This window comes from Tasmannia lanceolata, unplaced genomic scaffold (assembly GCF_043159265.1).
Source record: "Tasmannia lanceolata isolate RefF3 unplaced genomic scaffold, GAP_Taslan_0.1 ptg000004l, whole genome shotgun sequence".
Classification (NCBI taxonomy): Eukaryota; Viridiplantae; Streptophyta; class Magnoliopsida; order Canellales; family Winteraceae; genus Tasmannia; species Tasmannia lanceolata.
Window position 1 is genome coordinate 747,459 of NW_027518681.1, and position 23,680 is coordinate 771,138.

General features: G+C 37.7%; 2 protein-coding genes across 11 annotated transcripts in view; both read left to right on the top strand.

The window, feature by feature from the left end:
* LOC143875990 (putative aldehyde dehydrogenase) overlaps nucleotides 1-7,329 on the top strand; it is a 122,457-nt gene extending 115,128 nt beyond the window's left edge. For 6 of the 10 annotated variants that reach the window (XM_077377566.1, XM_077377568.1, XM_077377567.1 and 3 more), the window contains one exon: nucleotides 3,527-3,634. In XM_077377566.1, the coding sequence (XP_077233681.1) occupies nucleotides 3,527-3,618 (92 nt within the window). In that variant the 3' untranslated portion in view covers nucleotides 3,619-3,634. Of the gene's footprint in view, nucleotides 1-3,526; nucleotides 3,635-7,245 lie in introns of those variants that run through there. The other 4 variants (XM_077377569.1, XM_077377570.1, XM_077377573.1 and 1 more) reach the window with 4 other exon arrangements.
* A 3,437-nt stretch (nucleotides 7,330-10,766) lies between these two features.
* On the top strand, nucleotides 10,767-13,754 carry LOC143875991 (putative disease resistance protein RGA3). Its single transcript, XM_077377577.1, has one exon. The coding sequence runs from the start codon at nucleotides 10,869-10,871 to the stop codon at nucleotides 13,737-13,739; it is 2,871 nt and encodes a 956-aa protein (XP_077233692.1). The 5' UTR covers nucleotides 10,767-10,868; the 3' UTR covers nucleotides 13,740-13,754.
* The last annotated feature ends 9,926 nt before the right edge of the window (nucleotides 13,755-23,680 follow it).

Sequence of the window (23,680 nt, forward strand, 5' to 3'; positions counted from 1 at the left end):
TTAGGGTTCAATCAACAGTTTTGGAGTAGAAATCCAAAAAGAACATTTTAGTGCAAAGATAACCCTCACCAAAATCTGTTCTTTCTGTGAAATAACCCTCACCAAAATCTGTTTTTTCTATGAAAAAATCAGCTATTCACAAATGAAATCTGTTCTTTCTGTGATATAACCCTCACCAAAAAAAAATCGCAGAGAGAGAGAGAGGCGAAGATGAAATCGTATGTTGAAACCCTATGTTGAACAAACCGATGTTGAACAAACCCATCAAGTAATACCCTATGTTGAAGAAACCCTAAAAACAAATAAAATGAGAGAGAGAGAGAGAGAGATGAAAAATGTAGCGGAAAACCAGCGTGGGGAGGGAGAGACGCACGAGAGGGACAGATTTTGGGAGTTCGATTAGGTTTTCTCCCCATTTCGTTTGCTTTTGAATGGACGGTTAGGACAGATCAGATCCGGTGGCTGCTATTGAGTATGCATTAAGTGAATAGTAGTGCGTTGGTATGTTCCCTACGCCAGTGTCTAGGAAACGTTCTCTCTCTCTCTCTCTCTCTCTATATATATATATATATATATATATATATATATATATATATATATATATATATATATATATATAGAGAGAGAGAGAGAGAGAGAGCTGTTTGGGCGCTCGAGCGCCAAAAACACATGGGGCCTACATTTTTAGGGATGATCCAAAGCATTCATTTGAAAGGCTCTTACATAGATAGGGTGTGTACCAAAAATCAGCTCCATAGGATCATCCTAGGGTGTGTACCCCCTCTCTTTTACTTGGGCGCCCCCTCTTACAATGCTTGTGAACTAATTCACCACCCTTTTTTTTCCTTTAGGCACCCCCCTCCCCAAAAATAAAAAAATAAAAAAAAGAAAAAAAAAGAAAAAGAAAGAGAAATATACTTTTCGTTTTCTCTCTCTAGTCTCTCTCTATCTAGTTTCTCTATCTACTTTAGGGCTATTTCCGCTTGAAAGTTGTCCGCGACTTCAACACAAAAGTTGAAGTATTTGATTCGTAGAGCACACCCATCTCAGTTTCCGCAGCAGACAGTGCCTTTCAGCACAGTTTCAGGAGCCATCTCAGCCGTTGATTGCGCCCCTTCTTCCAATCATCAGCTTTCACTCATCCGATCTCAGATCCGCGACAGACGTTGTGTTTCTTTCAACATGCCATACAGATCCGACGGTTGATTTGAGTTTTCATCATCGATCTCTATGACTACACCATTTATTCCGTTTTTTGATGGGTACGACGAAAGCCATTGGAATGGCAGCACTCACTTTCGCTATTATGAGGATGCATGTTTACGTTGGATTGATACTCTAGACGCATATCATGAGTACAATGGCCATGATCACCGCCAGACTATCTACCGGGCTAAAGAAACTGTGCGACGACAAGCCCGATGCTCATGGAGCCACTTTAAAACGAACCGTCGTAGAATACATGAGCTGCCAATCTGTCATTGGGAGGATGTTCGTGATACGTTTATGAATATTTATGCGCTCGACTATTTAAATCAACAGAGATTGAATCGTGAGCGAAAATACAGTGTGTTGTGTAGTGTTGAAAGTAAAGTCGAAGCCCTCCTTGAACGACTAAAAGAAGACCATCATTATATATGCAAAGCTACAATTATAGTTGAAAATTCAGTGCGTCGTATACGTGAGTCAGATTTGGAGAGCCAACTTCACACTTCTGAGGCAGATATTGTGGCAAATCCACGTGAGGCTTTTCCCTTGACAGAGTTGATCGAGCATCGTCCTGGGTCAGAGCCGAGTGACATGACTGTTGAGCCATTGCCCGAGAGTCCGAGACAAATGATCGCGAGCATATCACACAGGATTGCCCTATATTTGCGCCGATTGATCAGATTGCCGAGACTTCTGCCGACACAGATGATCTTATTCCACATATTGATCATGAGGTCCATCAGCCTGACGTCACTGCCCCAGCTTCAGTCCTAGACGTTGATTTTATCATTGATTCTACTGAGCCTGATGAGTTACCAGCAGATGACTTTCATGTTGATTCTCTTGCGCCTACTGAGCTACCAGTTGATGTTGATTATGTGGAGGATGTTCCCCGATTGGTACTATAACTGTTTTGCCGATCACACCGATCCAGGACGAGTACGTTGCCATCGTCCCAGCTTCCTTGATTCTTATGAAAGGCTTGTATTTTGATGATTTTTCATGGATGCTTTCTTCCATATTCCACCTCCAGCCTGTCAGATCACTTTCATTGCTGTCTCGAGCATTAGCCATCAGAATTGCTTCAGACGGATTGCGCCTCCTTCTGCTTCATTGGATTATTTTCATATTTGACCCAGGCAGGCTAGAATTCGAGGGCGAGTTCTTTTCAACCGGGGGAGAATGATGGAAATATTAGGCCTAAATAAATGGCATATTTGCCAATTAGTATTTTATTAGGGATATGTTAGTCATTTGGTTATTTAGAGTTCTTATTTTAGTAGGCTTCTTTAAGAGTTCATGTTTTAGTAGGTTACTATTTCCTAGGTTGTTATTTGCCTATTTATAGGCCTATTTATAGGCCTATTTACAGCTTATTTTGTAACTTAGATGATTAAATGAATTGAGATTCTCCCCTCTAATTTCCTCTCTTCTTCTCCCCCAAGTCTTCATCTCCTCTTTCCCATCTATTCTTTCTTCTTCTCCCTAATTTCGTCTCTTCTTCAGGTTATTTTCATCTCTTCTTCTTCTATTCTTCTAATTCTATCCCCTTTCGTCTATTTCTCTCCCTTTTCCTCAATATTTCTTCACGGTGCTGCATCACCTAGTCATCGACGTTGAATCAAATAGTCATGCCTCAAAGACTTGTGGTGACCTAACGACTCATTGATGAAGTTTTGTGTTATCCCTATGTCTAGAAGTTGTGTATTGCCCCTTTATCTCCCTTGAATGGTATTTCTTTGGATTTTTTTTAAATTTTTTTTGGTTTTCAATTATATATTTTTCACTTTATTTGATCAAGAAATATGCCCGCTCTTTCATGTGCATGTATGCAAATATTTTCTCAGTTTATTTGATCAAGAAATATGGCCGCTCTCAGTTTATTTGAATAACAGCATGCTCCATTAAAGAGTGCAACTTTGAACCAAAGCAAAACCTATAGAAGCAACAACTTCAAGAAGTCATTGTTAATTAAGCAATTTGGATTTTTCTACTATCTAAGGCAACAATAGTAAATTATAAGATTTGATAGGTGAAGTGATACATGTGCAAATATTCCTCTCCTTGTGCCACTCTTTTAACATGGTCTAAGCAATGTAAATTTTTCTATTGTCTCACAGGTTGACTATAAGTTTGTATGTGAGATGATTTCATGGGCTTCTATGCAAATATTCCTCATTGTACCATATTTTTTACTTGGTATTTAATATCTTGAAAGCTGAAAGTGATAGGAGAAGTCTGAACATTTCTTGAAGATTGAAGAAGAAGAGTGTTCTTTTTTATGATGTATTGTATTTTAAAAGAGTTGTTCACACAGGTGGCAATTATCACTCCCTTCATTTTTCCATTGGAGATTCCTATGTTGCAATTGATGGGGGCACCTTATATGGGCAACAAACCCGTCCTTAAAGTCGATAGTAAGGTATATCCTGTGAAATTCTCTGACTCAAAAAGATACTTTTTTTTTTTGCAATTTAACATATGCTCTGAAAAAACCACCCTCCCAAAGACCTATAGTCATCACCAATAAACTGACCCAAACAACAGAGAATACAGCCCACCCTTCAACCTAACCTGCTTAGAAAAACAGAAATTTCCACCCAAGACTTAAAAAAACAGAAAATAAGTTACCCTAGAACAAAAGCACTAAACACAAACTATGTACAGAAGGAGGGACAGACTACTGCTTCTTGAGGAGGGTCTTCAACTCTCGCCCCCCTTCTCCGTCCACTTTTTCTTTTTCCTTTTTCTCCCCTCGGTCCCTTTCTTCCATTCCAAGAAACATTTTAGGAAACAAAAAACCAACAAATACACAGAAATCTCACCTCCTACAAATGCTAGGAATTCCCAAGAAATCACATCTCATAACACCTTTCTCCAATGTAGGAAGATCTCTCCAATGCCAAAAAAACATTATTTTCCTTACACTTACAAGCATAGTTATCATGGTGATCCGCATCCTGGTCACTCTCTTTGAACTGATGTGTTGTTTTAGGCTTCAAATCAAAGTTAAGAGAGTGAAGCTCCTGCCAATAATATTTAATCAGCCAAGGAGGATACTTGTTAGAAACAATAATGTCAATTAAGACCTTGTTCTCTGATTCCACCTTAATATTCAAGAATCCAAAGGCTTTACAGTATCTAAGGCCATCAAGAATACTTCTAGCTTTCGCCTGTATACACACCCTAATTATGAGAGAACGCAAAGATAATCATGCTAGTATGATTTCTAACAATCCCACCACCCCAGATAAGCCAGGATTGCCCTTTGATGTCCCATCAGTATTCAAATTTAGCTCACCTACCTGGGCCTTTTCCAGCACACACGAGTAACTCCAAGGCTTTTTTATGGTTTAGGAAATATCTTTGTCACAAGGCCATCTCTTCCCAAGAAAAGCAATCTTAAGAAGGAAAGAATGAATTGGCGAGCATTTCCCCCCAAGTAGTCACAACTTTAATTAACAAACTGACTGGCATAGAAGAAACCTCCATGCACCTATTGCATCTCTCCCGCCATATCTCACATGTTACAAATGAAGGAATGACGTCCAAAGCAAAACCGAAAGTTGGCTTACTTTTCCTCTTGGACAACTCGAACCACTGAAGTAGTGCAACGACGCGGATTTGGGCAAATTTTTTAGACATGATTTTTTTTTCAAAATCCTAAAATCCGAATCGCTGCCCTAAAAAAGGAAACAACAACAAAAAATTATATTCCATTAACAGAATGTCTATTACATGATTTATCTCAACCCCAAAAGAAATCCTATGAGTGCTCTCTCCCATCCTAAGTGCCACCTAGACCTGTTCATCGGCAAAGGCTCCTTTACTTTCCTCACCCACAAAGTCTGGAAAAGAATCTAAGTCAAACAGCAAGCTCATGTGACTGGCTTGGATAATAAAAGTGACAAGAATGAAAATGTGCATTATAAAATGTTTCTTATGGCATTCACATGTGATAAGGAAAAGTAATAAGAATTATAAGATTTATTGCTAAGGATAAAGAATATCAATGAGCATGTGAGAATGTCAAGAGAATATACTAAAGATAGCAAATCATGGAATTATATAACAGAGCCTCAATCATACAGAGTACATATAGAGACAGGTAAACTACGAGAAGTATCATGTCATCTTGACGAGGTATATGGGTCATATCTATCTCCTCATAAGTATATACACGATGGAAATCATCACAAACCCGTCGGTAAGTGGCTACACGTAGCTCTATGGCCTTCCCGTACTATAGTACGAGGCGTAATATTAATAATAAACAAAACACCGTGTATATAGATTATGGCCTGAAAATAAAAAGTCCTACCACAGGAAATTCTACGGGGATAATCAGTTAATTCAATGACATAGGTGCAAAAAGAATGCGAACAATCATAGGAAACAGAAATCATAATTCTAACTAATATTATAAAAGTCAGTCATCACTTGCCTTGATATTGAAGTCTAGATGATCGCACGGACTCCTGACACACTGATCTGAAGATGAGGATCTCGAAGACGAAAAACAAATTGATGCAAAACCGTAGCTTTTCTTCTTCATTTCTCCTCTCTTTCTTTTCCTTTTTCTTAAATTTTTAGGTGATTAAAAATAACCCTAGATGGGTTTATTTATAAACTTAGCCTAGAGTTTTATTTAAAGAAGGATTCAAATTATTAGATTCCTAATTATAATCTAATACTAACTTAAGAGGGATGGAAATATCAATATTAGGTTTCCTAGCTTATTCTAATATATTATTAGTATTTAGGTTATATTAGGTTACTTTTACATTTATCTTTTTTTAAATAAAACAACTTAAAAGTTGCCTAATAAGACAAAACTCGTAACTATGCCTAAGCCTAATAAAAAAAATGGTCATAACTTGCTCAAATCACGTCCGAATCGCTAAATCTTGGGTCCGTTGGATAGGTATTCGAAATACCTATCTATCGGGACCAAAATCATGTCGAACGGACAAGATTTGATGCCCCAAAATAGGTTATAATAAAAGTGACGAAAATACATTATGACCGTTGATTTTTAAGATCATTTAATCTAATGCGGGGTAGGAAATACACAAGAATCTTACAGATTGGGGATCGATCCAATATCTAATTTACATATCCTACGGTCCGAAAACTCAAAATCGAAGATCTAGCCGTTAATCTTTGATCCAAAAATCTACGGTCTAAATTTAATTAGGATTTTTATCTTTATAGGCCCTTGGTGGGACCGTGTCATTACAGTAGCCTATCTATAATGGATTGGTTTTCAAGAAGAGGCACCAGGATTGATAGAAAAGTGATACTTATAGCTCTTGCCACATCATTGTCAAGGAATACACGATTCATCTCCTCTTCTTTAGCATGGCATAACACACACTTGGAAGTATTAGGGATGAATATATCCTTCAATCGGCTATCAACAAGGACTACATTCATTAAAAAAAAATTAAAAAAAAAATGAAGCATCCAATGTTCGCTGGAAGATCCTTCCCAATAAATGTAGACTATCTTCTCTTAAGAAATTTAGGTCGAACCATATTCCATGCTGATTTAGTGATGAAGTCACCTGATTTATTAGGAGTGTTAGGTCCCCTTTCAATACCTTCAAACAAAAAAGAGAAACCCCATCTTCCCTCTAACTTGACCTATCAAACTACATTAATAGAGAAATCTGGAATCCAAGTTAGGATCAAATCCTTCCTCAAACCGGCTTAGTGACCATTATGAGTCAACATCTGTGAATCAGTTCTGTTCAGTAATAGTTGGTTATAAGTCATTATCCTAATCTAAATTCTAGAAATATTCTTCTTCTTTTTTTTAACATTTGAGTCTTCTCAAACATGCCTTTTTTTGTAACTACCATGTATCATGAAATGTGATACAGTTCTAGAGGTGGATAAAGTGGACATCCTTATATAGTCAATACTTCCTCTTTTGAATTGTGTTAACAGGCAAACCCACGAATGACACTTTTTACTGGAAGCTCACTAATAGCAGAAAAATTGGCTGTTGACCTGAAGGGACGTGTTAAACTAGAAGATGCAGGTTTTGACTGGAAAATCCTCGGTCCTGATGTTCAGGAGTTTTTTCTCAAAAGGTGAAATATCTGGTCATTCATCTTGAAACAGGTATTGTTAGTTCCAAATATAAAAAAGAAAAGAGTTTACTATCTGTATCTCAATTAACATCTGAATATCCATGCTATTTTGAGTTTAATGACTGGTTTTTCTATTAAGTACCAGAAGACAAGCAAGGTTCTGGCATCAGGGAGTAAACGCGGAGGATTAAATGCTTTGGATGATCCAAAATCGATGGAGGCACATTTTTCGAAGCGATTTCGTGTTGCATCTGTAGACACTTGGCACCAAAAACTTGGTCATCCAAACCAGCCCATAGTCCAGTTTTTGCAAAATAATGGGTCCATTAACATAAATAAGAGCTCTTCTAAGTTTTGTACTAGTTGTCAGATGAGTAAGAGTGTTAAGTTACCATTTTATCCATCAAATAAAATTTCTGATGAACCTTTGGTGAAGATTCACTGTGATTTATGGGGTAAAGCTCCAGTTACATCTGTTTCAGGAATTTAAATACTATGCTCTTTTTGTCGATGATTTCTCTCGCTTCAGTTGGTTTTGTCCTCTTAACAGAAAATCTGATTTTATGAGATGCTTTGTTATTTTTCATTGTCTTGTTGGAAAGCAATTGGATCGTAAGATTAAAAATTTTCAATCTGATGGTGGTGGGGAATTTACCAAAACTAAGTTTCTGGATTATTTAGCTGAAAATGGAATAGCCCATCAATTATCATGTCCAGGGGCACCAGAGCAAAATGGTGTTGTTGAACTTGGTCTTGCAATGTTATTCCAAGCAAGTGTCCAAAAGATTTTGGGTAGAGGCATTCTCTACTGCAGTTTTCTTAATTAATCGCTTGCCATCACCACAATTTCATATGATGTGTCCATATACACTATTTTTTAAGAAGGATCCATTTTTGGGTGTCAGTGTTTTCCATATCTTCGTCACTACACCGCTAATAAACTTGAGCCTCGTGCTTTGCCTTGTGTGTTTCTGATAAACACAAAGGTTATAGATGTCTTTATCCACCAACAGGACGAGTGTACATCACGCCACATGCAGTTTGCAATGAATGCTTGCACCCTTACTCTCACCTACTAATCTCTTTGGCATTGAACAGGTTCAAGGGGAATTAACAACATTTCAAGATTGGATAACCATACATGATGGTACCTCTTCTCATGATGTTGATGATTCACTAGCTGATCATGCACGGATGTTCATTGATACTAACATTGTTGGTTCCACCCACAATGATACATCACCAACTACTGTTCAAACATGTGATGTTGCTGCACCATCAAATGATGCACCATCCAATGATCTAGTGCCCACTACTGTTCAGACATGTGATGTTGCCGCACCATCAAATGACCCACCAGCCAATGATCTAGTGCTATTGCCTATTGATCAGATAACTCTCACATCTAATAATATAGTGCCACCGACCTCTTCCCTTGATAATTGTGTCACATCTTCTTCCGAATCTGATGAACGGTCTGCTTCTACGTCTTTGAACACATCCAGCCATGGGATGCATCCTCCAGTATCTCACTATGACCCGACCTGGCTTGTCATTCACTGTTAATACGGTGTGTCAGCAGATGCAAGCTCAACAAATGGCAACTTTCAAGCTGTGAAGCGTATTTTACATTATGTTAATGGCACTATCTCTTATGGGGTCCGCATCGTAGCTCATAGTACCTTGGATCTATATGGCTTCCCTGATGCTGACTGGGCAGGTTGCCAGTTGACCAGATGATTAACCACGGGTTTTTGTACTTTCTTGGGCTTTAATTGCTTGTCATGGAGTGCCAAGAAGCAACCAACGGTTTCGCATTCCAGTGTTGAGGCCGAATATCGAGCCATTGCATCCATTACAGCAGAGCTAACATGGATTTCATTTATACTTCGAGATCTTGGTGTTGTTCTTTCTCATCCAACCACATTTTGTGTGATAACATAAGTGCGCTCTACATGACCGTTAATCCTGTTTTCCATGGCCGTAGAAAACATGTAGAGATTGATTATCATTTCGTTAGAGAAAAGGTAGCCTTTGGATCGTTGGTTACAAAGTTTGTTTCCTCTCCACAACAGGTTGCTAATATTTTCACAAAACCGCTAGCTCGCGATATTTTTCATAAATTGCGAGTCAAACTAGGACTTTGGCCAGCCCCGCAGCCCAGTTTGAGGGGGAGTAATGAAGATTTAAAAATAGAAAGTTCAGATCTATCCAATAATATAAAATCTGAGCCCTCAAATTCATCATAGCCCACTATGTAATCTTTCTTTTATTACGAGTTTCCTATATTGAGGACAATTAGCAATATGTACCAAAATGTAATCTTTCTTTTATTCTTTTTAGAGTTGCCTAAATCAGGGACTCTTGAGTTTCCTAAATCAGGGATTGTAAAGTATTATAAATATGAATAGATGCTTCTCTCCCTCTCAATATGTGAGAGCGGAAATCTTACCAAATTCGTTCTTCCTTTTTCATGTCCATCACTGGATGGTTGGCCATTGATGAACTTATGTTTTTCTCCAAAAGAGAAGAGATTAAAAGCTAAAATAACTATTAAAGGAAATTGATCAACTAATGGCTAAAAACAGTGGCTCCTACTTTCGATGGATTGATCTTGAACATCCATCTAATGGCTAAAAGCTAGAGAACTTGGTCAATCCTTTTTTTTTCTTTTTCTTTTTTTCCGAATGGTGAGAAATTAGTCAATCTTAACATGCAATTAAATGAATTCTTGGCTAACGAACATGGACAATTGAAAGAATCTAGGCAAAGAATAATTGAAGAGATGAAGGCAGGGTACTGCATAAACCACTAGTTAAATAAAACTTGCAAGTTGCTCCACATGTTTTTCTGTTCAATACCAGTAGTTTATATGTAATAATGATACCACTAGTCCCTAGAGAACACAAAAAATTCAATAGTAGCTCGTAGTCTTCTCCTAATCGAAACTAGAATAGGGAAAGATTAATAATCCCATTGAGCAATACCTCTACCCGTATGTACAATAATCAGATATTTGTAATACTGCAACCTAACCCATAAGTAGGAGCTATTAGACAATTTTTTCGCCCAATTAGTAGGCCAAGTGACATTCTTTTTAGCATATTCCCTCTTTTATTTCACAAGACAAAAACCCCCAAAGTTCCATCAAATCCCCCACAAATACGAAAGGAGCATCTAATTCATGCACCCCTGAGCTTATGTGAGGGTGCAAATATCAACACGTCCCCCTCCTAATTGCCTCCCTGATTTGTTATCAAGTGGGTAGAAGATAATAGTTTTTCTTCCTTCCGATTTGATCTTACTAATTAGTTACTTACGAGAGATGATTTTTTCGCCCCCCTGTAAAATAATACACCCCCTGTTAACGTGAATTATGGGTGACTTCAACGCTTTTGACGTCTAATCACATTACAGCCTTACAGGGGGTATATTATCCAACTGTGTGTGCAAAAATTCATCTCCCTTAGTTACTTGCTTTTCCTGCCAAAGCAAAAGTCCTTGTTTAGACTTTAGACTCTTCCATTTTCGTTGGTTCTCCTCTCCAAAGCAGGAAGAAGCTATGGCGGAACTATTCCTATCCCCTCTTGTTGGAGCACTCGTTGAAAAATTGACGGATTCAGCAATACAAGAGATTAAATTACAGTGGGGTGTTAAAGAGGAGCTCGAAAACCTGTCCAGCACATTATCCACAGTTCGAGCGGTGCTTAAAGATGCTGAAGATCAACAAGTAACCAGTAGCGCCGTCAGAGATTGGCTTCAGAAACTTAAGGATGTTGCTTACGATGCAGATGATGTAATAGACGAGTTTGCCACCAAAGCATTCCGATCAAAGTTGGAAGGCGCAGTTCAAACCAGCATGGTACGCAACTTGTATTTGTCTTGTATTTCTCGCATACCATTTCTGCCTCGACATGAGTTAGCAAACAAAATATGGGAAATTCGTGAGAGACTTGATAAGATTGCAAAGGAAAGACAGGATCTCCATCTCAAACAAGGAGAATGGAGGAGGGAACCAAAAAGAAGAAGGCTGTCACTGATCAGCTCCGTAATACATGAATCAAAGGTTTTTGGCCGGGTTGATGATAAAAAGAAGATACTGGAATTGCTTTTGTCGCCGAATGAATCTGTATTGTTGAAGGATATCTGTGTTATTGCGATAGTGGGCATTGGGGGTCTTGGAAAGACAACTCTTGCCCAGCTTATTTACAATGATAAGAGGGTCGAGGATCATTTTGAGATTCGGGCATGGGTTTGTGTGTCTAAAGATTTTGATATTACTAGACTCACAAAAGCAATTATAGAATCGATGACTAAGAAATCTTGTGATCTCAAGGAAATAGATCCACTTCAAAACAATCTTAAGGAGATATTGATGGGGAAGAGATTTCTACTCGTCTTAGATGATGTGTGGAGTGAGGATCCTAGTGATTGGAAAAGGCTACAAGCCCCATTAAGTTTTGGAGAAAAGGGAAGTAGAATTATCGTAACTACAAGGAGTTCAGAAGTTTCAAGAATCATGAGCACAATTCCTGCCTATGATTTGAAGGGTTTAGATGAGAATGATAGTTGGTCATTGTTTACCGGGCGGGCATTCACAGTGGGAAGTTCAGATGTATCTCAAAAATTGGAAGCAATTGGTAAAAAGATCGTGAAAAAATGCAAAGGCTTGCCTTTGGCGATAGAAAGTCTTGGAGGTCTCTTGCACTCTAATACCGATGAGAGCAAGTGGGAGAGTATCTTAAAAAGTGAGATTTGGGAATCAGAGGTGCGAAAAAATATTTTGCCAGCTCTAAAACTCAGCTATGACCACTTACCTGCAAATCTAAAGCAATGCTTTGCATACTGCTCCCTATTCCCAAAGAATACTGACTTTGGTAAGGAACTTCTAATCCAGAAATGGATAGCAGAAGGATTTATTCAGCCTGAAGGAAGGAAGCGACTGGAGGACATAGGTTCTGATTATTTTGATATTTTGACATGGAGGTCATTCTTTCAAAAGTCTCGAACCATTTACTCGAAGTTCACGATGCATGACATGATTCACGACCTAGCACAATCTATTTCTGGCGAGGAATGTTTTAAAGTGGATAATGATAGTTACAACAACGGGGACGTCGAATTGCGTAGTATCCTAGCAAAAGCTCGCCATTCATCATTGATATGGGAGGACAATGTCAGCCCACAAGTTTTTGAGATCTTCCACGAGTCTAAGAGATTACGCACCTTTCTACTAATTGTATACTCCTTTTGGCCCATTAGGCAACTCTCTAGTGATTTTTTCTTGAAATTGAGATGTTTGAGGGTACTAGATTTGGCTGGGGCAAATGTCACAGAGTTGCCTGATGTCATTGGACATCTAATTCATTTGAGGTACATTGACCTCTCTAGCACTAATATTACAAGGTTGCCAGAATCAACATCTAGCCTCTACAATCTACAAACACTCCGTCTTAATTATTGCAAGCAACTTGTAGAGTTACCCAAAAACAGTAGCAACTTAATTAACTTGCGACATCTTGGTCTGGAGGGATGTAGGATTTCTATGCCACCGGGACTTGGGAAGTTAACAAATCTCCAGACATTGAGTATGTTTTCCGTGGACAGAAAAAGTGAATGTGGGATAGGACAGTTAAAGAACTTGAAGGAGCTAAGAGGAGTAATTCGTATCTTACAGTTGGAGAATGTGATGAATACGAAGGAAAGCAAGGAAGCCAATCTCAAGGAAAAACAACACCTGGATAGGTTAGGGTTGGAATGGAGTAATGATATTTCTCGAGATGGAGGAGTTGATGAGGAGGTACTGAAAGGCCTCCGGCCTAACACCAGCATCAGAAGTCTACAAATAGTGTTTTATGGTGGTGTTAGTTTCCCAGATTGGATGATGCGGGTGGATTCCTTATCCTACTTTAGCCTGACAGAGGTTCGTCTCCTCGGATGTAGGAATTGCCAACAGTTACCACCCCTTGGGCAGCTACCGTACCTCAAAAGTCTCTGGATAGTGGGAATTGATGGTTTGAAAAATATTGGGTGCGAGTTTGTTGGTGAGACCAATGGGGTTAAAAAGGGTTTTCCATTGTTGGAGGATTTAATGGTCATACACATGCCTAATTTGGAGAAATGGTGTGGAGTAGAGGCTGACAGTATGCCCAAGCTCGATAAACTTAAAATATCAAACTGTCCCAAGTTGCAAGAGTTGCCACACCTCATATCGGTTAATAATTTGTCATTGGATTGTTGTCATGAGATGGTATTGAGGTCAGTGCCTCGCCTCACTACGCTTACCTCATTAAGTATTACAAATTTTGAAGGGCTAATATCACTACCTGAAGGGTTGCTTCAACCCCTAGCAGCACTTAAAAGGTTGGAGATTGAACGGTGTCTTGGCCAAACAAGGTTGGGTTGCATAACCTCGCCTCTCTCGAATTTTTAAAAATTGAACGGTGTCCCAAATTTGAATCCTTGGCAGAAGACGGTGAGAAGCAGGGGCTTCCCATCATGCTTAAACTTATCTGGATAGCTTTATGTGACAGCCTCAAGTCTATTCCTATACAGGGGCTACGAAACCTCACGTCTCTCAAACAATTGATGTTGGTTACTCAACTCCCATCCTTGCCAGAGGAGGCACTGCCCATCAATCTTGAATTCCTTTCATTCTTACAATGTCATAATCTCAAGTCCCTCCCCAAGGGAATGCTCAAGAGCATCACCTCCCTCAAAGAATTGACAATTTGGAATTGTCCGCAACTCGAATTGTTGACATGCGACGTGGGGCTTCCCACCACACTTACATCTTTTGAGATCTACAAATGTGGTAATATCAAGTCTCTGCCAGTGGAGATGATCAGCATGCTCACATTTCTCGCCATTGATAATATCGAGATCCTGTCCAACAAGAAGTTGACCTCCCTCCGACGACTGATATTTGTGGGCTGTCCACAGCTCGAGACCTTGCCAGGGGAGTTGCTGCCAACTACACCCACAGAACTCCGCATACTATATTGTGACGATCTCAAATTCCTGCCCAACGGGATATTCAACAATCTCACCTCCCTCGAACTATTGACAATTGAAGCTTGTCCTCAACTCCATTCCTTGCCTGAGGATGGGCTTCCCACCACGCTTAAATATTTCTCGATTTCTCGATGTCCCCAGCTAGAGAAACAGTGCCAAAAGGATGGAGGCCAATATTGGCCTAACATCTCTCCCATCCCCAAAATATTTATAAATGGGTCAAGGGTGTGGCCATTCTAGGCAGGTATACGACTCTCTCTCTCTCTCTCTCTCTCTCTCTCTCTCTCTCTCTCTCTCTCTCTCTCTCTCTCTCTCTCTCTCTATACCTGGTTTTGCTTTTCTTCAATAAAACAACTGTGTGAATATCCTTTATTTTATTTTGAAGGAAAAAGAGACCTAACATGCAGTGCATCTCCACAGTTTTCTTTTTATCTAATGCTTGCAATTTCAACTTTTTTTATGCATGTTCTCTGACTTTTCTTTGCTCTGTAGCTATTGCAACATCAAAAATCTTGAAAAAAAAAGAGGCTATTAGATCTACACAATTTTCTAATTCTACCTATTGAACATGGGTTGTTAGAGAACCTAAAATCTTCCAAACGATCATTTTCCCTGCAGGGTTCATTTCATGCTGCCATTCTTTTATCCACTTACAGTCATACATTGGCAACATTCATGAACAATCTCCAATTATTTTTAGCCCAAAGGGAACAAATTTATTTTCTATTAAATCTGTGGTATTCTCTATTTACATAGTCAAATGAGCCTATTTTATCTAATCTATATACCCTACTGCAGACATAAAAAGTGGTTATAATAGAAGCATCTTTGCAACCATTTTAAACATTAACTCAATACTAATATATACTCTTTCACTGTTTGAGAAATTTTATACTTTTCTCCTCTGTTCTTTAGCTAATGGCCTTGAATCAAAATCTTATAGAAGCTCGCTATTTTACATGAACATCATTGCATCGTGTTTTAATTTTGCTTAAGGTTTGCACAAACTCCTCGGTTGAAAACAGATTTAATATATACCAAACACTTCCTTTCACATTACTTAACAATTCCCTCATATTAGCAATCCTATTGACCCCAGAATCTATTACTTCTTAAGCTTTGTCACTTTAATAGTGAGTTATCCTTATCTTGCTTACATTACAGTAAACTACTTAAGATAAAGACTCAACAGTTACTTTAAACCCCAAGGAAAGCCTTTATCTGTCATTAAACACAACCTTTGAACTGTCATCTGCCTGACAATTGTAGTTACAATCCGATAATCTACTAATTCTACATTCAAACTTTAAATTCTCCACATTCAAATTTGAACTTTCAAATATTCAAAATTTTAAAATTTTATTAGTTATCAGTCTCTTCACAAGTATCATTCCAAGGAATGATCTCCTAAGTTTTTCTACTTCCCTTTCTTTCTAGAGAAAAAACCCATTAATTAAGGAAAACTGGAATTTCGGGTTCAGGAGGAAAGAAATCTCTTCCACAAAACATGAAGAAGAGAATAATAATTGAATTGTCTACAACTTTCTTCTCCAACCCAAACATTATCTGATTTTCTAGTTAAATCTCAACATTTAAAAATGGTTACGATATTTCTCAATTCCACGGTATCTTCATTTTCCCATAAGAATACACGGTAAAGATTTTGAATACATTATGTCGGATGTACTCCATTTTCACTTCTTCTTACATCTTATTTTCATGATAAAATAAACAAGATTTATAGAATAATTGAAATTAAGAAAATAGTATCAATGTCCTATAACTTATGGTTATATATTACTCATACTGCCAGTGACTTCAAGTGTTTTAAGAATAAGAATTGTTAATACAGTCACTAAAGACAGTTGTGGTATTTGCTAATGTGCAGGGATTTCTTGCTCGGCTATTTCTTAATGCTGACATATACGATTCTCAATCATCGACATTGGTATTGTGTATATCAGAAGCCTTTTTCTTACATTTCTTTTACTTTGATTTTATCTGACCATCAACTGGGATATGTGTCTTTACTTCCTGCAAATTGAATTTTTTGAAATTTTTTATCTATAAAATGATGAAAATGCAATATTGTTTATGAAATCTCCTGTCAAATAACCAATATGCATCTAACATTCTAACATTCAGATGAGTAATACTCAAGGAGGTCCAAAAGGATTTCAACAAAGGACCACCAATACATTGTTCTAGATGAGTAATCCTATTTCATACAGTTAGTAAACAAACCCAAATTTGAGAAGCTTTTTGTTACTTCCTCCGTAGCTTAGGATGGACCACCTATGCAAAGTAACTGTATATGTTAAAACATGATCTAGACTTCTACATACTTCAAAGTAGGGTTATCTGTCATATGTCAAAATTGCCTTCTCTAAAGTTCTATGACAATTGATACGATGCTAGTAGGGCTATTTTATAAATTTGTTCCCTTTATATTTTCAAATTTACTTACCAAATGTGAATTGGATTATAACTTGTTTTACCAAAAAGAAAGCTAACTGGGATGAATTTATCTAGTATGCTTCATTGAATTTGTGTTATGTTTTTTGGTCACTTTGGGGTTTCTCTACGTGGTTGTTTGTTATGAGATCTCTTTATTTTCTTTGCCCCTAGGAGCTTCTTCCCTTAGTGTATTGTTTCTTATATTTTTATCTGTTCACCTTTGTTGATGATTTTCAGCTTATCCAGCAAAAAGGAAATTGCCAGGCTTATTGCTAAAGAATTTGAAGGTGAAGTGAAACTACAGCCTATGCACATATAACTTCATAAAAAGCAGACCAAGCACATATAACTTCATTTTTTTTGTTGATCTTTCTACTCTTGGGAATATACAATTAGAAGGCTTCAACTATTGGGTGTTCAATGTCAGCATTGTGTAGTTTCTTTCATATTACTTGATCATGCAGCTGAAATTCCAGACATTAGCTCTCTAAATTTTCTTTTTGTTAAAAACATAAAAACAAAAAACTCTAAAAATATTATTTCTTCCTTTGTTATATTGGCTGGTTTTAAACGTTATCTGATTGATGATTTGTTTTGCAACTGATTACATTCTCTATATTCATAAGATATAGACACTAACGGTTTATCTCTTTCTTTTACCATCAAAATTAAATTTGTTCCACCTTGCATGGAAATTTCCTCTCTCTCTCTCTCTCTCTCTCTCTCTCTCTCTCTCTCTCTCTCTCTCTCTCTCTCTCTCTCTCTCTCTCTCTCTCACACACACACACACACACACACACACAAGGCTTGAAATGCTTTTCTGCCTCTTTCCATATGTTTCCCCTCTCACAGTGTTTTTTTAGAGATCTTAATCCATTCATTGAGGTTTGTCAAACATGTCTTGGTTTAGTCTAAATCTGATGCATAACAATAACATTAGTCCAAATTGGGCTGCAGATTCAGAATCATTATTGCATAGTATACAATAAGTTAATTTTTTACCTATCATCTATAAAATATTTCATCTTGGGGACCTATTTAAGAAAAAATAATCATGTTAGGAATTTTTTGTCCTTCCATATAAACTCGACGTATTCCATATTGGTTCTACAGACTAAACCTATTCTCTAATTTGGTCTGGAAGACTTTGTTTGATGTAGGCATAATATGGTTTATTCATATTGGGATTAGTTATGGTTTATCTAGATAGCTTAGGATGTATTTTTGCTGGATCTAGGATGGGATTCTACAGATGAGAAAAGAGAAGAGAAGGAGAAGAATAGAAGAAGAAGAAGAATAGGGAAAGAAGAGTAGAGGAAGAATAGAGGGAGAAAGAGGAAGAAAGTAGAAACATGCAGGGGGGGGGGGGAGCCAATCAATCAATTAATCTTCAAAACTTAAAATCCCTAATACATGAGGCCTATTTATGGGCAATTGAACTAAAATTCCATGGAAAATAAATAAAATCCCTAAAAGCTAAAAAAACATGAAAATAAAATTCTAATAACTAAATAAAATGGAAATTAAATCCTAATGGACAAATATGCCTCTTATTGGGCCTACTATCTGCATCATTCTCCCCCTCTTAAAACGAACTCACCCTCGAGTCTAGTCCGCCTCGATCAAATATGTAGACAATCCACTAAAGTAGCAGTAGTCAGAGTGACTCCTGATATCGAATGCTCGTGACAACCGCGAGAAGCGTCTGAAATGCCGGCAGAGCGAGAGGGAAGAAATCGCCGATGTAGAATCATAAGAACACAAATCAGTCTGTAGAAGAAAACTGGCTGGGAAGATATCAACATACTCCTCTTGAATCGACATAATAGATATGGGCGAAACCAATCCACGACCATCCTCGATAAGATCAACACCCATTAGTATCTCATCAGGCTCGGTAGAATCAATAATAAAGTTATCTGCTAGTATCTCAACATGCTCAGTAGAATCAGCAATAAAATCAACTGTTAGGACCGTATCTGGCTCAATGCTATTGACCGGTGTGTTAAATTCTCTGTCTGAATATCCACTGGAGACTCAATACCGCCACTATGCTCATGTCCTGGTGTGGAAGAGGAGGTATCATCAGTGCAATGCTCAAGCTCTCCATGCTCTGGTAATATGCTAAAGTTCCATTTCTGTCAAACAACTGCTGCAGATTCCTATACTAATTCAATTCATCAATCTGTGATGGCTTTGAACAAGAGTCTTTTCCTTGTGAATTTTTGGTGGTTTAGTCTGATGGGTGATTCGAATAGACGATGTCCATGACAAGGGAAGTTTTCAGCTGATGTTGGCAGTGGCTCTAGGTTCAACTCTGCTAATGGGTTGAGCTTGAAAGGTTGCAATAAAGAGAGGATGTGGGCATCATGTTAGCGTTAGGTTTTGGGTAGAGTTTTGGGGTAGGGGTAGCTCGGCTGAAAATAAAAAGGGTTTGTAATTGGGCTTTTGACACAATAAATAGGGGGTTTTGTGGGCTGATTTTGGCCAGGGAATCCCGCGGCCAAAAATTTTGGACAGATCTTTGGAGGCTTTGCGGGAAAGTTGTTGGTCGCATCTTGAAGGAAACTCTTGGATCTTTCCTCCGATACCAACTTTGATGTAGGATCGGGGAAGAGAAATAAAAAAAGAGAAGAGAAAGAAAAGCAGGGGAAGAAAAGCATTGATTTCGTCTCCATTAAAATGTAGGAGGGCCAAAAAACTTTCTTTTTAGTTGCACGACTATTTCTGCAAGTGCACTAATGCAAATATTATTTGAACCAAGATTGATTGCTATCAAATTCTTTTTAATGTTGTCTCTCTATTGGGTACTTTCTTTAATATTCAGTTCTGTTTATGGTGAATACTCCTCACCATTATTTGAATTATTTACTTGTTTAGATATCTTTTCAGTTGAAAATGACGGCAAAAATAATTGTTTTAGAGTTTTTTCTCCATCTTTACATTCCAGACTATTTATCTGGAAGTTGTCATGTTCATGTACTTCAGATAACCAACAAATCAAGGATTTATCATTTTAACCAAAAGTTCAGGTATTATAAATTTCAACTTACATGTGAATCTTTTCATTTCAGGTTAAGCCAATTCACAATTCAGAAGGCATTACCCTCTCTTGGGAACATACATATGGCAGATTATCTGGAGATGGGAATGGAATTTGAATATCATAAAGTATGGAATGTAATATTGAATAGTTACGTCCCCACAAGCATAGTTGTTTTTTTGTTGGTATGCAATTCATGTTTGCACTCGTGCCAATGTGATAAGTGAAGAACACAGCATCTTCCATTATCATGTTGTTGTTTCTATCTGAACTATTGTAAGTAGTTGCCGCGTTTTTCTTTACTTTATAGACTATTTGATTGAAATATATGGATTATTGACTTTTTCTTTCCTCATAATAAGTTCGATGACTTTCCTTTTTTGGGGACATCTTCTCTAGAAGTGAATCTATAGCAATTGGTGATTACCTGAAGTTGGTGAAAAACACTATCAGAAATACATCATATCTGTCAGTCTCATATTTGTGTTTTGGAGATGACACTTCAATTTAAGTCCAATAAATTGAAGTACTTACCGGAACCTCTGTTAATTTCAATCCATCCCACTTATTAAAATTGCTTAAACATCTATGAATTTTTTGATGATCTTTTTTCTCATTCATACATGGTAATGCACTATACTTGACGAGATCCAGGATCGATTAGAAGGAACCTCAATTACTTTTAGCCATGAAAGGACATCGGCTAATAGGGAAGCCGGCGGATTAGCACGGGAAGGGGTTGGGAGATTGGTCTGCAGTTTTTTTATTTTATGCCCATTTAACAGACATCTTTCTTTTCAATATGCATTTTTGCTTTTCTTATATTGTTCTATCTCCGTGTATTCCAATGGGGTTGGACCATCTCGGTCTTCCCTCTTTAATGTGAAACATTTTAACCATTCTGAAAAAAAAATCTTGAGATCAGAAGTAGCAAGAGGAGCTGGACTCAGGAAAGTAAAAGTAGGTTCTTCGGATTATCATCCTTCAAGGTGATACAACTTGATTATGTATCCTGCAGTATAACACTATGTATTTCCAATCTCATATTTATGCATATGGTTGCAGAAGTAAACTATTAAACGGTCTTCAAGATGAATACTTGTATTAGGGTGTATCAGTAAACAAAAATTGCAGTTAAAACAATCGAGTCACTTGCTATTACCACGTCCATATCTTGTCTCAGGCCAATTTGCAACTGAAAAGCATAGATCCCACCATGCAATGCAATACCCACATAGCGACAGTTGTGAAGTAAATGTTTGCAAAACTTCTGGTTATGTCTCACTCCTAATGATAATGCTTCAAGTAACTGATACCACTGTTAACTTGAAGCTTTTTTACTTCGAAGCATCTCTCAGGTGATGTGTTTTTCTAAAGCCAAAGTTTGGGCTTGAGGCAGCCCCTGTTGGGTTCTTGTCTCCTAAAGGTAACAGTTTGAAGTGGACCCTTTAAGTAAGAACAACAGAGAAACCAATATAAAAAAGAAGAAAGAATACAGAGATATGACTTTATTTTGTCTATGCTTCCTATACTTCTTATAAGTTATTAGGCATATGTCTTAAATGTGTAGATCCTCTTGCTGCTAATATTGCCAAGCTTAGCATTGTCTCTTGGCCTTAGCGGGACGATATCCAAGAGGCCTATTGAGAGCCCCTAAGGATGAATGTTTTGAAATAGACGTGGTGATATTTTATTAATTAGTTAGTTGCAGCCCGATGTAAATACCATGATTTGGTGCAAGCCTTTGGTCGATTGCCCCCATTGCTTTCTTGAAAAAAAAATCTGAAATACAAGTCATAAATAAGAAAATAATGGAGTTAGTCTCTCGTAACTAATTCTGTGAGTGCAGTAACGCAAACTTTATTTTGAATAGAGATTTATTATGATGAAATTCATTTTAATGTTGTTTTTTCCATTGGGTACTTTCTTTAATATTCACTTCTATTTAGGTTTTGTTTGTTTTGGATTCTGAGAACCAATTGTGAGACCAAAGATGATGATTGGTTTCAAAACTAAACAAACAGAGCCCAAACAGGACCTTAGAAGGCTTTTATACGCTCATGTTTTGGCTTTTATAAAAACAGGATTGTAGAGGATATTTCTAAACTATTCTTTTGTTATCTGTTAGGCCTAAAATCGGTAACAGATACGGCAGTGACGTAAGAGCTGAGCTGGGTGACACGAGGAGCCGAGGTGAAGGAGCTGAGTCCAGCACAAGAGCACACGAGGTCAGAAGACCAACCCGGAGTCGTTACTCCGGATAGGCCCTTCGACACTCAAGTCAGTACGAGCAGGAGTGCAGAGCGAGTTTTTAAGAGTGGTAGTTCAGAAGTTATTACCCCCCGATCTGAGCCTTGAAAGGCCTTTTATAGAAGGGGACCTGGGGTGGTTGGATTACCTACCCCAAGACAGGTGTCGGACCCTCTGTGAGTTTAGGTTCACCCACTATTTAGGCAATTACTAGATTATCCCTGCGCAGCAGTTGGGCTTGTGGTAGGCCCTCCTGGAGCCACGTGTCGACAGCTCATTAGTTGCTATTTTTTGTTAGGGGTGTAAAAGGATCGAATTCGGAGCGGATATGGCTATATCCGAATTCGATTACAGTATACACTATCCGAATTCGGATTCAGATTCGGATTCGACGGATATTTAATATCTATTACCGAATTCGTATCCGTCGGATATTGTTCGAATTCGGATATTATCCGTATCCGTTTATCCGGTAAATTCGAACATTTTATTGCAGCACTTTATCTTTTTTCTCCTACTTACTCGAATGAATTTTCCAAACTTTAAAACTAAACCTCTACATTCTCTTCACAAAATTAACTCTCAAACCCTAAAATATATGAGATCCTCTTCTTCCTTTTAAAACAAAGGCTGAGAGAGAGAGAGGGAGGCGATTGGGGATGGATGATAGTGTTGGTAGTGGTCTTTGGGTTTTTTCTTCTTTTTTTGTATATGATGGAATGAGTTTGGGCTATTTTAATGGAATGGGTTTGGGCTATTTTTTTTTTTATATTTTTTTTTTCTAAAAAGAATATTCACTTTTCTTATAGAAACAAAAGATAGTATGTCATTACTAAAAATAAATATTAATGATATTATTAATAATAAATAAAAAGGATTTACTTCTCGGATTCGGATGTTAAACGGATCGGATATACCATTTACCATATTCGCATCCGCTAAGAGTCGGATATCTCATAAACGGATTCGGATAATATCCGCTTGAAACGGATTCGGATAATATTCGCTTTAAACGGATTCAGATGCGGACGGTAATCGAATTTCTGAATATCTATTTACACCCCTATTTTTTGTACCCCATCATTATCTTCTCCTTAGGATGATCCTAACCCGGTCCAATCTGTAGAGGTTTCAAAAGGGTGAGGATCAGAGGGTGAGGATACTAAATTATTTGGGCCCCACTGATTATGGCGGACCATCAACAATCGGCTTTAACTTGCCATTGATCTAAGAGCTAGAAGCACCTGATGTTGGACCATCATTGTAGTCCACTGAATCAATGGTCTTAATTATAGTGGAGCTTTAAGTCTTACTCCATAGGATGATCCAAACCGTCCATTTGATGGGTTATAAGGGAATGAGCACCCTCTCTATCACGGCTAGCTTTTAGGGGTGAGTTAAGTTCCCTACAAAAAGGCTCTAAGGAGCCCATTAAAAAGGAAAATACAAGGTGAGTTTGTCTCATTATCGACTAGAGATTTCATTCATTAGAAAGGTGATAAATTGTTAGATTAGATATTTATATAACAAAAATGTCCTTCATAGATGAAAATCCTTAGAGAAGAAGTGAATGCAGTAAGTAATGAATAGAATGTAGGGATAGAAGATGA

Excerpts from the sequence above, each read along its gene's own strand:
- LOC143875991 (XM_077377577.1), top strand. The coding sequence starts at position 10,869 with ATGGCGGAACTATTCCTATCCCCTCTTGTTGGAGCACTCGTTGAAAAA.